The sequence below is a fragment of the Pseudoliparis swirei genome, chromosome 3, assembly GCF_029220125.1.
Source record: "Pseudoliparis swirei isolate HS2019 ecotype Mariana Trench chromosome 3, NWPU_hadal_v1, whole genome shotgun sequence".
Lineage (NCBI taxonomy): Eukaryota > Metazoa > Chordata > Actinopteri > Perciformes > Liparidae > Pseudoliparis > Pseudoliparis swirei.
Window position 1 is genome coordinate 5,985,463 of NC_079390.1, and position 15,228 is coordinate 6,000,690.

Below are 15,228 nucleotides of genomic sequence, written 5' to 3' on the forward strand. Positions count from 1 at the left end.
AAGAACAAAGTATTAGTAGAATAGAAAAAAGAGGAAGAAACTGCAACTTACAGTGTTGGCACTACTCTTAGAGCTCTGCACAAATGCAAAAACAGACAAAAACAGAGACAAAAAAGACAAGAAAATACACAAAATACATGTAACACAGAGAGAAACAGAAAAAAAGAAAGATAAATAAATTAAATAGTTCATCAAATTGTCAAATTAAATAGATTGTTAATTAAAGGATTAAAACAAACCTCAAATAAAGGTTAAAATATACTGCGCAAGAAGTGTTAGATAGGCAGTTAATGGATACAGATGAGAGGAATCTAGAAAAATTAAAGTGGACTACTTTTTTAATTCAAGACCAAACTAAACAGAAATGTTTGACAGTATAAAATCAAACCTTTCAAAAAAATGTTTTTTATCTCTTGGGATTTGACTTACTTTTGGCTTTACTTACTTGATTTTGTTGACTTACATTTAAATTATTCAATCATGCAAGATAAACGCTGCCATGATGTGGGTGTGGGAGGGGGAATCAGAACCAGCAGGTTCTTTAAATTCTGTATTTGGGGTTACAGGCCTACGAGGCAGCTTGTGACCTGCAGTACCCCCTCCTACCACAGAGGTGCAGAGTTGAGCCACTTACAGAAGGGGAGGTGGCAGCAGACAGGAGGGGTAAGATGCCTCCGCAGGCGATGATGATGTTGTCCACCATCTGAGAAATGAGGTGGATCGTGTTGTGGACGAAGATAATGTTCTCGTTGCTGTTCACAAAATCCATAACCGACTTGGTGGAGTGGCTGAAATAGAAGATAAGCGTTGGCCGGACGACACAAAAATACAGTTACATCGCGTCACCTTCTGTCTAATATCCTCAGCCTAATCTAATTTTCAATACGCGTGCGATCAATACAGATGCCCTAAAAACACCGAAGTCGTATTAACATATTGAGCTCACCTCCTCCACACATGCACGTCGGTCTCCAGGGCGAACAGCAGGTCAGTGAGCAACCTCTGGTGCATCGGAGACCACTTGAATTCTGGGATGCGGAACATCGTCGTGCGCGGGCCGGGGCTGAACTGCCGGCGCTGCTCCTCCGTCATGGGCATGCCCCTGAAGCCCAGGTCGACGCGGAGGTCCCGCTCCAGCTGGGCCGCTGTGCGCCCGTGGAGGGCCTGCAACAAAGGCGGCAACGGGCTTTCAGTGCCTCTCTTTCTCGTATGAAATTCAATTTCATAAGAGGAACAGATGACTCTGTGGGACTTCTTATTCTGTATTCCCTGATTTAGGAAATTAGTTCATGTGTGGGCAGCCACTTTGCTTTTCTGCTGCTCTTTACAGCCAATCAATACACACAGCGATCACATCGTAAAGGGACTACATATGCGAATTAGCTGCATAGCTACAATCTGGTACAGTGCATCCAATGGTGACATTTATGTTTTAACTGCACATGGTCCTTTTTAAATAAAGATAATACTAAAAATAATTGGGGGCAGCGGTGGCCTTAAGGTTGGGGAAGAAGGCTTCTGACCAAGGTGTGCTAGGTGTTAGTTGAAAGAGAACAGAATGATGCAATATACACTACCGTTCAAAAGTTTGGGGTCACTTAGAAATGTCTTTATTTTTCAAAGAAAAGCACTGTTTTTTCAATAAAGATAACATTAATCAAAAATACACACTATACATTGTTAATGTGGTAAATGACTATTCTAGGTGGAAATGTCTGGTTTCTAATGAAATATCTCCATCGGTGTATAGAGGCCCATTTCCATCAACTATCACTCCAGTGTTCTAATGGTACATTGTGTTTGCTAATCGCCTTAGAAGACTAATATCTGATTAGAAAACCCTTGTGCAATTATGTTAGCACAGCTGAAAACAGTTATGCTGGTGATATAAGCTATACAACTGGCCTTCCTTTGAGCTTGAAGTTTGTAGAACAAAATTAATACTTCAAATATTAATCATTATTTCTGACCTTGTCAATGTCTTGACTATATGTTCTATGAAATGTTCAATTCATTTGATAAATAAAAGTGTGAGTTTTCATGGAAGACACGAAATTGTCTGGATGACCCCAAACTTTGGAACGGTAGTGTAGACTTTTGTTCTTTTCAACATATTTCACTTGCTAGCTGATCAAAACCATGTATCTTTATATTGTTTGATAAATAAACAAGTACACTTTGTCCATGCACAATTGAGGCCCACAGTACAGTTAGAATAATAAGATAGATCAGACACATGACGTCAACACACCTGAGTGGTCGCAGTAGTTTGAATCTTCTTCGTGTCCTTGTCTTTCCCATCGTCTGACCTCTCTGTATCAGAGGTGGTGCTGGCTGAGTCTCCCCCAGTCTTAAGCCCCGCAGCCTCTCCCTCTGGGAAATCTGCTCTCGATGTTCCCTGGATCTGGGCTCGGCTCTCGGCCTCAGCGATGGAGCTTATGTCGGCAAGAGGGCTCTGGATTTTGAAGGGCCCGTCCTCTGGAAGTTCCCCAGAAGTGTGGCTCTGGGCCTGCGTTAGATCCGAGCCGCAGCCCGTCACGTGGGCCAGCAGGTTCAGGTCATCGCTGGCGCTGGTGGTGGAGTGAGCCGGCACTGGGCCGGATGGAGTGGGCTGCTCTGGACTTGGCAGCACAAGGGGGTCGGTGGCTGCCAGAGCCGGGAGCAGCTTCTCGTCAACCTGAAGGTGACGAACGGGGTGAAATAGAAGAACGCCAAGGCATTAGGGACAGTCGAGATGGACAGAAAGCAGAACACGGATTGTTGGTATTGTATTTGAGGTCATCAGCCTCAGACTTGAAGTAATCGATCTTCACATCCTACCTTGCTGAAGAGAAACCCGTTGTTGCTCGGCACGCTGTCCTTCTCGTCGGCCAACGTGATGAGCGGACCCGTGTTCCCGTCGTCCTCCAGACTGACTCCGGACAGCGCCAGGCTTGACCCCATGCCGACCCCCGAGCCTGGCGTGTCGTCTTTCGGCGCCAGGTTTCCATTCAGATTCTGAACTACGGCGCAGTAACCACTGTCCAGGAGAGAATCCACCTGAACCAGAGGTCCGTTCTCTATCGCCCCCCCGCCTCCTCCTCCTCCTCCTCCGCCTAGACCTCCACTGAGGCCTTCTGGAGACAAATCCAGGTCATCCAACTTCACCTCCGTGGCCTCCACCTTCTCCGCTTTAATGTCTACCAGCAGGTCGTGGACCTCCACCCTCACCCCGGGGGCGGCGCTCTGCTCGCCGGGCGCCAGGGCTTCTCCGTTGGGCCGCTTCACGACGCCCTCGGTGAGGAGGTTGCGCGAGTCTCCGCCGGCCCCCTCGCTGTACTCGGCCTCGCTCTCGGGCGTCTGCGTCTGCGAGTTGTCGTCGATCTCCAGGTTGCCGTTGACGACGGGGGCGGGCGTCGCGGAGAGCCCAGAGATGGTAGACACGCAGCCTTTCTTCCCCTTCTTCATGTTCTCCTCTTCTTGGCGCTGGTACTCTTCATACATCTTAGCCAAGTACTCTTTATGGGCTTCGTAAGTCACCTGTGACAGATGGTGAGGGGGATATAATTGGTTAAGTGATCAGAGCATAAGCAGTAACAATGGTTAACCTTCACATCAATAACTTCTTCACCATGGAGTCCTTAAGGGGCTCGTAGATCGCCTGCATGGACAAAACGTGGAGACTAGCCTCACGGGGCTATTCGACCGTCATCCATAGTGTCGCCTCGCTATCGCACTGCCATCGAGTTAAATGTTCACCATTGATCAGTGAGATGATCAGTGTGATTAAATATGAGATTTATTATGAATCTAAAGTCAGCGTGTAACCCTCGTGTAAAAACGAAGTACGATAAACCATCGGCAATATGTTTAAATCAATTACGTTTTTTTAAAGCATTTAATTGAAGTTTTACTCAAAATATCAATAATATACCGACAGATTTTTTATCATCAGTGTTATGTCTTCATTTTTGGTGCTATAGATTTGAAATGAAATTTCAGAAAATAATAACCAAAGATCTCTCCCACATCAGTGTCTCCATCAGTGAGTATTTACAGAATGAATGACATTAAAGAGAAAAGTAACACTGCCTGAGAGGAAAAGTCCCGAACCGGTTTATTCAAATGTATATTATTGATTAATTAATATGCGATCATCAACGGAATTAAGTAGATTGACCCTGCTATTACGTCAACCTTCCTTCTTTATTACCTTCGCATTGAAAATGCGGAAGGTTATGTTTTGATCGCCGCGTATTTATTTGTATGCGTGTTATTCGCCTAACTCAAAAAGTATTAAACCGAATCGCATGAAATTTGGTGGGATGATTGGTTATTATCCGGAGACTATTTGATTAGATTTTGGGATCGATCGGATCAAAGGTCAAAGGTCAAGGTCATGAAAAAGGTCAAAATCTTCTTGAATCACATGGAATTTGGTGGGATGATTGTTTATTATCCGGGGACCATTTGATTAGATTTTGGGATCGATCGAGTCAAAGGTCAAGGTCAAGGTCATGAAAAGGTCAAACTCTTCTTGAATCGCATGAAATTTGGTGGGATGTTTGGTTATTATCCGGGGACCATTTGATTAGATTTTGGGATCAATCGGGTCAAAGGTCAAGGTCATGAAAAGGTCAAAATCTTCTTTTTACCATAGCACGGTCAATTTTTATCCAATTGGCATGCAACTAATGCCAAAATGTTCATAATGCAATGCCCAATCTTGTGATATGCGAAGGTATGCGCTCTACCGAGTGCCCATTCTAGTTTCTACTTGTACCTTTACAACGCTTCTATGGGACTTAATAATACCTCAAATTGCCTTTCAACAACTTCCAGAAAACAGGTTGTAGTGATTGCAACAGTGGGAGAATCTGGGAGGTTTTGGTGAGGAAGAAATAATATTTGATGCCTGAAGAAAGTCAAATGTAATTTGTCTGCACGGCATTCTAGTCCATTGAGGATCCTCTGGATGCAGACATGTGTATGTCTTCTTCTGATGTCTTCATTAATTGATTTATTCATGATGCCACATGTTGAGTGTAAGAAGATGGCTTTTCTTCCTCTCACCTTGGAGTGTGCGATGGACAGGGTATCGACCCAGACCCGCCACCCTCCCCATTCGTATTTGATGGCGTGGTAGAGCAGGATCCTAAAGATGTTGTACACCATCTCGGTTATTTTCTGCTCCTCGGGGTTCTTGGGGTTTATGTATCCAAGGGAGAACATCCAGTCCTGCCACACAGAGCACTGAAGCAGGCAGCTGGTAGACAACAGCAAACAATATATGAGGCGGCAGCAGGATTTGAATACCGACGTACAACAATTATCGTAAAGGAGAAGAAAAAAAGACATGAATAAATGCAATGTAGTCGTGTCTTTGCTCTCACCGCCGGTTTTCGCGGCTGTTGCTGAAGAGCTTTATCATGTCAGAAAGAAAGAGTCTTCTGACTTCCATCAGCTCCGCACTGGCAGAGGAGCTCTTAAGCAAGGTGGCAACTACCTTTAGAATCACTGGGAGATAAACATCAGGGAATAGGGAGAGGAGAGGGAAGAAGAACAGGATGAGAGAGCAAGACGAGCGCATGTAGAAACAGTATTTTGAATGAGAGATACAAATGTGAGGCACGGGAGAGTACAGATCAATAAGCGGGAGACGGCAGCGCTGTCAGCTGCTGCATTGAGGCTCTGATGCTTGTTTACTGGCATTAAAACAACACCGGGTGATTGGCAGATCAGAGACAGCAGAGAGACGGCAGGCAGCTATGTTATTTGTACTCACTGGGATTCTGGATCTTGATGGTGGAGTCGGGCTCAGGGTGGGGTTTGTGAATCACCTGAGTGCAGACCTGCTCTGTCAGAATCTGCACACACACACACACACACACAGGGGGGATTCATTTCACAATTAAATGCCACGAATTATTGTACGTTGCTATAGCGATGTCGACCTGCCAATCGCCTACCTCATACAGGGTGTTGTAGGTGGTGACAGAGACGGTGTTCGTGTGCATCATCAGCCTCTCTCCCAGCAGTGTGAACAGACTGTGCGTGTGCATGATCTCCACCTTCCTCCTGCAGGGAAACACACACACACACACACACACACACACCAGGATTTATGACAATTGGATCTGACATTGATTGGCACTCGCCTGATGTCGGCCTGATATTGGCAGGTGGCACCATATGGCCCTGTCACTTATGATGGGACCAAAGAGGACAATTGAAATTAACAAGAGAATTAACAGAACGGCAACACCGCGGGGGTCCGTCACCGGGACGGCTGTACAGGATTAACTTTGAAGATTTCACCTTGATATTGGGAGAAAGTCATGTCTTCAAGTGCGATTAACTTAAAAAGGCTCAGAAATCAGGTTGACTAACTTTGAGGATTTAATTAAAAATTGTATTCAGCAAATAATGCTCAGAGCCTCTGTATATTCTCAGAGCATTATTTCTGTCGATGTTAGAAACAGAAAACCAAGTCATGTTTGCACATTATTTAATCATATATTATGAACAAATCTGTTAACTCACAAATTAGTTTAACCCTCCTGTCGCCTTCGGGTCATTTTGACCCGATTAAATATTACACCCTCCTGTCGCCTTCGGGTCATTTTGACCCGATTCAATGTTTCACCCTCCTGTTACCTTTATATTTACTAACATATTTTACCCCTTGGGTTCAATTTGACGCCAGCCATTAAAACCTCCAGAAAATTATTAGAATTAATATTGTTTTCCAAGTTTAAGTGTGAGGCACTTTATGTTTGTTTGTTGACTACCGAAAGAACACCGACATTAAACATTGAATGGGGTCAAATTAATCCGAAGGCGACACGAGGGTTAAACATGATAATTGGAGTTAACTTCCATTATCATGTTTACACTAATTTAATCAGTTACATCTTCTACTCTATTTAAACTGAATTATTTTTTTCATAAAGTGTTAATTGTTTTTTGACATACAATCCCAGCTCTCTGTGTCTATTTGAACAAATTAAATTTCAAAAAAGCAAATGTAAAATGTAAAAATGAGGGTCTGATGGCATACTTTACACAGAAATAAATGCATTATGTTGATGTATCTTGGTCTGTCATAATAAGACAGCTCCAGGTCTGGGATTAAAACCAAACACACACTCATCCTTAAATTAAATATAAAAATAGCCATCACATCTCCATCATTTAGTGGACGGTTGTCAAGAAAACAGTAAAAGAAATCATCCACACAAGCGCTTTTGTGGTCTAACTGATGGGCTGCTGATGCACCTGCAATACTGTATGCAGATAAAGAAACAATAATATCAATGTCAAAAACATCTGAAACAGCAGTTCTTTTAGATATGACACTGACTCTCAAACTATAGAATAGACCCCATCAAATCTAAATTGGTTTTACTTTTATTTCATTCCTTGAGATTAGATCAGAACAATTTAAAGGCTCTAAAATCCTGATGATAGTAGAACATCCTATATTCCTAAAACCAAAAACTTTCAAATGACCAATAAATCACATGAAAATAGATTATGTGTCAATGATTTAAGCAATAATTTAAAAATAGCATTTTATATATATATATTTATATACAGTATATATATATATATATATAGCATATGTATATATATATATCCATACATATATATATATATATAAAATATACTAAAATATCTTTCAAAAGTATAAATGCTGTTTTATGCATCACTAAATTAGCAATCTGGAACCATATGACATTTCCATATGTGTTGAAGCGCTGTGTAATCTTTAAGAGGCAGCCCTGCAGGATGTTTGGTTGGAGCAGATGTTAAGTAGGTGGAGCGCTGAAGTTGCAGGGCTCAGGTGCAGCTTGCAGCCCTCCCGTGTTGTGCAGCAAGAGGCGTGAATGTCACATGGGATGAATAAATCCCCCAGCATTCATTGCTGCTCATCAAGGTTCCACCTTCCTGCCAGTGCACACTGTCAAAATCATTATTCCGCCTGGCCGTGATGACGGGGACATTATCTTCACACACACACACACACACACATAAACAAACGGCTCTTCTAAGGCTCACTGGAGGCGGCGCTGCTGTAGGTTTTCAGTTCTTACTGCAGTGTTTTCTCACACTCAGTCTCACGACCCTCATGCAGTATTTCTGTGTTAGCTGTGGCAAAAAAAAGAGTTAAATGCTCTCTTATTGCAGTGATTCACCTTTCACCATTTAGCGTTTAGCATTCAGCATTTACCATTTACAATTTACCATTCACCATTTACCGAGCACCAAACACCACACAAAAGGAGAATAGCAGTACTGACTTGTGACCGAGGTGCTTTAGGAAGTAGCCCAGGACTTTGAGGGCCTGGACCCGGATACTCTCACTCTTCGAGGCCAGTAGCTTGCAGATCACCCTGTAACATGTCAAACACACAGCCGTCCTGATTACACGTCAACGAAGAGACGATAGCACGTTAAATATAGTCGGCTCAGAGTAAAAAAGTCCTTCTGTGCGCCGACTGAAGCATTTTCTTCAAAAAGAAATTCATGCAAGTCACAAACATGGGAAAGAAAAGACAGTTTGCTGGCTCCTTTTCCAGAAGCAGAAGATGTACCATGGCAACCCGAACACATCCATGTGAAGTTGTGTTTTCGGGGAATTAGCGGCACAGTTAGGCCTCGTCTTTGAAAACTCGTGCTGCTTGGCTGAAGCGTTGCATAAGTCACACAGTGTGGTTGCTGCACAACAGACAAATGTAAAAATGTGTATTTTATCCACTACAAACTACAGATCACAATCGCATTTTGCACATTCTAAATCGCTCCGTCATTTTTAAACCTTCGATGCATACAGTAAACAGAAAAGGTCGACGGTTCATGTTTGTAGGCATCAGATGTTGCATCATATCCTTATTTGTGTGTGTGTGTGTGTGTGTGTGGGCGGCAATCACCTTATCCCATTTCTCTGGTCAAATGCCGGGATCATGGACGCTGGATGTTCAGACACGAGAGCCACCAACAGCTGGAGCACGTCGTGGATGTTCTCATCCTGCCCGAGAAAAGAAAGCAGAGAGTTGAACGGGTGAAAAAACGGAGGACGAGGGTGGGTGGGATTGCGGAGAAGCATATGGTGGTATTTCAGAGCGAGGATATATATAATCGTTACAGAAGAAGTACATTCTGTTCAGTCCATTGTTGTGCCGTCGTTCACGTTGTCACGGCGCCAGCGCTCTCCCTGTCTCTCTGTCTCTCTGTCTCCCTCTTTTTCCCCTATAACTACGTCTCTGTGGCAGAGAACAGGTTCATACACATGTTGACCATTGGATTCACATGATTTTTTCCATGACTTTTCGATGACTTTAAATCAAATTTCCATGACCATAATTTGTATGATACTTTCTGTTGCACTTCTGGTTGGATGCCAAACTGCATTTCGTTCCTCTGTACTTGTACATGTGTAATGACAATAAAGTTGAATCTAATCTTTTTTTTTTATCTCGGTGCATACGTGAAAAAGTGAGCAAATTTAGTATTTAAACTAACAATGAGAATTCCAAAGCATACAGTATACACTTAAATGCCACAAATGAATGAGAGAATAGTTTGAGGTGCGAAAAATGTGCGAGTATGAAAGCGTATGCCGGCGTATATTTTTAGCGTCATCCTTTTAAAAGCTTATTCATTAATTAAAACTCAGCGTAAATGCACAAATGGATTGAAGAAATGTCCATGACTTTTCCAAAACTTTGAGGACTTTTTTTTCAGGACTTTTGACGATAACTATTTACAAAATTCCATGACTTTTCCAGGTTTTCCATGACCGTACGAACCCCGAGAGAAGCGTTTACCTCGTGCATGGTCAATAGATAGTTGAGGATGCTCTGCAGCTCGTCCTCCTTCACACCCCGGTCCTGGGAAGAAGCAAAAAAGACACGGCCATCTTTCACCAAAGAACATTTATGGCCTTCAGTCCTTTTTTTCTTAACTTCAGATTACTTTATTCATTATGTTCCTGGTTCATTGGATTTTGACCGGAAGGCAGAAACACCTTCACACACACACACACGCACACACACGCACACGCAGGAACAAATCAATACAAGCACACAGGAACACAAAAGACACAGTGTTTCATTCAGGCTGCTGATCTATAATACGATTCTCCCCACGCACACACACACACACACACACACACACACACACATTTAGAATTAAGCCGTCAGCTCCCAGAATCAGGAGAAAACAACAGAGGACATCATGATGAAAGGCAATTTCTTGCAATTTGAACTATACGATTAAAGATAACGGTAATCCGTTCCTCTGACTGTACCTTTAGGATGAGTTGCTTGAGGAAGAGAAGCATGAAGGCTCTGAGCGAGATGATCTCCTTTAGGGATGGCCGTGGTCCGTCTGAACAAAGGAAAGAATAATGTATTGTTAAAAATCAATTTTCATGCAGTTAATGATCAGCCTCAGTGAGCCCTACTGTGTACTGACATTGTGTTGTATTAGGCTACCTGGGAGAGCAAAGAAAAGCATGGTAACACACACACACACACTACGATTTAACGTGTACATCTCTGTCATTAACTCCAGATGCAATTTTGCAATCTGAATAGTTTATAATGTATTAATCTAACTGATTACAGTAAAGACATGACAACTTATACAGTTATAAAAAGGTGATTGGTGGCCCGAACGATCCAAACCAAACAAGCTCTGTTATCCGCTGCATGTACTTTAAAGCTCTGGCACTCTGCCAGCTATTTGCTGTGGAGGGCTAAACAAATATAATCAAGATAAAAAACCGAAAGGCTCCGTCTGCCTAATGCAATTCATCATGTCGTTACGATATCACCGCCTCTTTTTGAAAAGGTCTGACATCTTTCGACCGTTCTTCACACGGAGCAACCAGGTTTTTTTCAACGGCTTTTATTCATAAATTTGGCTGCAATTAGCTAAATAAAAGGGCTTCCTTTTACCTTTGAAATGATGGCACATTCGCCCCTTCAGGAGATGAAAACTGACCACTCGGATGCTCGGCGTTGCATTTTCATTGTTGTAACTGTTACTCATTCACCGTTGAGGTGTTTAATGTGTGCGTCACACAGGGTTGTGATGAATGGGCTCCAAACGCCTGCCAAATAACTAACTAATGGGATATGGAGCCAAATAGTAAAATAAAGATGCATAGATTCAGATCAAAGGAAGAATGATACAACATTTTTGTTTTAATGATCCCAGAGGCCACGGACAACGTTGACTGTCTCTTCCTTACTTTACGACGACTCTTTTACCGACGTCAATAACAAACAAGTCATTAAGCGATAAACCTCGCAGGCTTCCTGTTCTTATCGGCTTTTCTACATTCCCAACAGAGGCGTGTTAAATATATAAGGCAACAATAAACACGTGTGATGCCCGGCTTATGTGCATTTTCCACCGCGCGCTTTGCCGCGTCAGGATGTCGGGAATTGACCTTATTTGATGCGAGCTATAAAAGGAGAGTAAAAGTTTATTGTCAGCTCAATAAAAATGCACCTCGTCCTCTCAGAACATTTAAAACCGATATCGGACCCCGTAGCTGCTTAGCCAGCAGAAGTAAAGTGAAGAGAAACATAAAAGATTGGAAAAAGAAACTTTGAAGGGATCAAGTTACGCAGCTTCTGCCTGTGTGTTTGTGCGCCGTGCTCGGCTGGCCTTGAATCACATACGTGTGTGTGTGTGTGTGTGTGTCCGTTCACCTCAGCCAAAAAACACGACACTGAAACATCCCCCTGTGATTCATCATCATTATCTGTCAAGCCGGAGCATGTTGGATGGGGCCGGCGACACTCGCCATCCATCACGGTGACGCAGCAGCTCCGTGCACTCTCCCTTTAAAGCGGTCCTCTTAAGAGGCTTTGAGCAAAGCTTACGTTCATCGAAACCACTTCCCAGGGGCAGCTTTAATTATCGGCTTTCACTCTTTGAAATTAATTTCCTTTCCTCTCCGTGCTCCTGTTCACCCGATCTGACTCTGCAGTTTTTTTCCCCGGTCGCTGTGAAAAAGAAAAGCGCTTCGGTGGTTCTATATAATGACAACCTGCGAGGTCTTTGCTATGAACCCATTCATGTTCCGTGTCTTTTTCTTGCCTCTACACACATGTGTGTGTGTGTGTGTGTGTGTGTGTGTGTGCTGTCATTGGGCTCAATGCAACAACTACACAAAATAATCAATTTCCTCTAAAAATATTGTACATTTTGTCAGTTTGTTGAAGTCTTTGCATTTGGGGGTTCAGTCTGTGTGTGTTTAAGATACCTAATGGACATAAGTAAGATATTTACTACAGATTTAACACCAGCCAAATAGCGTTATGTTTCAATGCGTTACAATGCACACCACTGTAAAGCAAATACATGCACATTATTTTATTTGTATTAACCTTTATACACCCGGGATGATCCTATTGAGGTTTTGAATCTTATTTAAGTTTCACATCAGCACCATGCAGAAACTTAAACAAGATAAAAAACCTTAAAAAGGAAAGTAAATTCCCTTAACCCTCCTGTTACCTTTACATTTACTAACATATTTTACCCTCGGGGTCAATTTGACCCCAGCAATTAAAACCTCCAGAAAATTATTAGAATTAATATTGTTTCCCAAGTTTAAGTGTGAGGTACCTTATGTTTGTTTGTTGACTACCTAAATAGCCCTTTAAATATATAAAATAGTTAATATTTCTTATATGTTTGACACAGTGAAAAACAGCCTGGGGTCAAATTGACCCCAAAGAACACCGACGTTAAACATTGAATGGGGTCAAATTGACCCGAAAGGTAACAGGAGGGTTAAAAGGGACGACTTAAAACAAATGAGCATGTTGTATCAACCAAATAATTGTCATTCAGTGATCAAATGATCCTGATTTCGTTTTCAATTTTAAGTTTTAATTTTTTCCCTTTTGATCGAAGATTACAGCTACTGAGACAATATGGACTTATGAAGCAAACATGTTCCAATGTTCTATTCTAAGATTTAAAAAAAGCTTTCTCATAAAAAAGTGGGGACACACAGCATAGTACACTTAGTCTAATATTTTATAAACAAAGAAGAATTTGCATGCATATATTACATATCTCCATTATGAATTGCTGATCGAAGAACCGCTTGAATTATTTCTTTCTTTGCAGCAAAAGAATTAAAACGCATTTGTTCCTATAGTAGATAGAATGTTTTTTGTAAGATGCCCGATATAATGGTTAAAGAAAAGGTATTTATAAGTGGATATGATAGTTATTCAACCGCATTATTTACAGTATCAATCGGATACACAACATCAGCTGGCTTCTTTGAACTTCATAAGGACAACATTTGGTTGTCAACATTTGGAATAAGTCTGAATTAACCGAGGTTTAACATTAAAAGCAGATTGCAGGCCCTCATCACTCTCGCTACGGCTAAAGCAGAACCTTTTCTGTATTATTTACATTGCAACACATATTTTTTTATACAAATTCTAAATAAAATAGGACCTAATATTGACCTTTGTGGGAGACTATTTTGGATATTACAAAAGCTATAAAAATGTAACATCAACTTTGACACTTTGTATTGTAACAGTATAAAAGACCCAACCTCCGGAACAACACAGAGTGGTCCAACATGTCAAAAGCCTGAGATAGGTTTTAGGTTTTTAGACATTCAGTGTGTGTCAGTCATTGAGGATGCCAAACTCCTTTCGCTGGGTCACTTAGAAGCAATTCCATAACCGTTGCCAAAATGTAAAGTTTAGATGTTGACCTAAGGATGTTCGCCCTCCAATAATAAAACTAGGGCTGTGAAACGATTAAAAATTGTAATCAAATTAATCACAGGTTTCTGTGGATTAATCATGATTAATCACATATTACCGATATTCTCGGTATATTTTTGTGAGAACATAAAGATTTATGACAAAAGACGGATATATACATTTATACACATGGATGCACATAACTTGCTCACCAGTGCGCGCAAGCCGGGAAGAGTTGTTGACGGGGGGGGGGGGGGGGGGGTGCAAGTGACTTTTTTTCGTCCCGAAATCGGAGTCGTGTTAACGCGACACGTAGAGACAAAATGACATGCTGCTGTAGAGACGACCAACAACAAACGTATTGGAAGCTCATTCTGCGCATGCGTTAAATGCGTTAACAGAAATTAACTAATTAATCCTGTAATTTAATCATAACGCGTTAACGCATTCTTTTTCACAGCACTAAATAAAACAAAAAGCAAGTGCTGCCTTCCAAACTTCTGTCGTTACCAGGTTCTACAGTGGCTGAGAACCTGTAAGTGTAAATGTCGAGCAATGTTCTCAGCAGCGATGCTTCTTCACGGGGCTCTATCCCAGCAGCAATATTTCCATACAGAAAAAGGAAACGAGACAGCCACTTGATTACAGATTCTTAAAAGCTCCCTTGGGTCTGTCAATCAAATGTGTCTGTTGCCATGGCAACGCGGGGGTGCGTAATTATAGACAGTGGAGAGATCCCGGGCAAAAAAAAAAAAGGAGAGGTTGATTAAAGTTAAAGGGCTGCTCTGAGCTCTCTGAAGCTCCGGTTCGTGGCAACACTATTTGTTGTCTGCTGAAATCACAAAGGAGGCAAAAAAAATGACAAATGTGCTTCCCCGCTGTATTGGATTTGGAATACGATGTGTTTTACGGTTGCACTTGTTTTTCAAATATATCCTACAATTGAATTTGCACTCAGATAACAAACATTAAATGGATTATCCTCCGCAGAATAAAAAAGGAAATACATTTTCTCTTTTTCTGCTGCTCCGCCACGCTCACCCCTTCTGCGGCATAAATCACTTTCTTTGTCGCATAATCTTCATGTTGAAACAATGATCAAAAAGCAATTCAAACGAGTAATCATCAACACTTTTACCTGACAGTAAATAAGGATTACACAGTCAGTTAGCGAGTCAAGTCTCATTGATGATTGATTTTCAGTCTTCACGTTGTTGTTTTCAACTGGGAGCTAAAACTGATTTAACCTCCAGCGCGGTGATTCATTTAAAAACGCTACTCTTCATCAGACGCATACAATATGAAAGCTTTTAAATGCCGAGTCACTTTAAATAAGGTTGTCTTTTTTCTATTCTTCGTATACCATGTATACAATACTGACATGCCTCTTACTCACTTATGTTATCATTCTGTACATATTTTGTTTTTTATTCTTATTTTTTATTTGTACTCCTATTTTTTTACATTGAAGTGCACCTAGGGGACTGCT

At 41.7% G+C, this 15,228-nt stretch overlaps 1 protein-coding gene across 10 annotated transcripts in view; it reads right to left on the bottom strand.

Moving 5' to 3' along the window:
• Positions 1 to 15,228, bottom strand: part of nbeaa (neurobeachin a) — a 105,266-nt gene that overhangs the window by 28,077 nt on the left and 61,961 nt on the right. For 6 of the 10 annotated variants that reach the window (XM_056407930.1, XM_056407923.1, XM_056407901.1 and 3 more), the window contains exons 14-26: positions 10,292 to 10,371; positions 9,810 to 9,872; positions 8,913 to 9,010; positions 8,283 to 8,375; positions 5,949 to 6,057; positions 5,765 to 5,846; positions 5,373 to 5,496; positions 5,053 to 5,245; positions 2,821 to 3,519; positions 2,252 to 2,677; positions 947 to 1,164; positions 635 to 788; positions 52 to 75 (exon numbers count right to left, since the gene is read on the bottom strand). In XM_056407930.1, coding sequence (XP_056263905.1) covers positions 52 to 75; positions 635 to 788; positions 947 to 1,164; positions 2,252 to 2,677; positions 2,821 to 3,519; positions 5,053 to 5,245; positions 5,373 to 5,496; positions 5,765 to 5,846; positions 5,949 to 6,057; positions 8,283 to 8,375; positions 8,913 to 9,010; positions 9,810 to 9,872; positions 10,292 to 10,371 — 2,363 coding nt within the window. The remainder of the gene's footprint in view (positions 1 to 51; positions 76 to 634; positions 789 to 946; positions 1,165 to 2,251; positions 2,678 to 2,820; positions 3,520 to 5,052; positions 5,246 to 5,372; positions 5,497 to 5,764; positions 5,847 to 5,948; positions 6,058 to 8,282; positions 8,376 to 8,912; positions 9,011 to 9,809; positions 9,873 to 10,291; positions 10,372 to 15,228) is intronic. The other 4 variants (XM_056407947.1, XM_056407952.1, XM_056407961.1 and 1 more) reach the window with 1 other exon arrangement.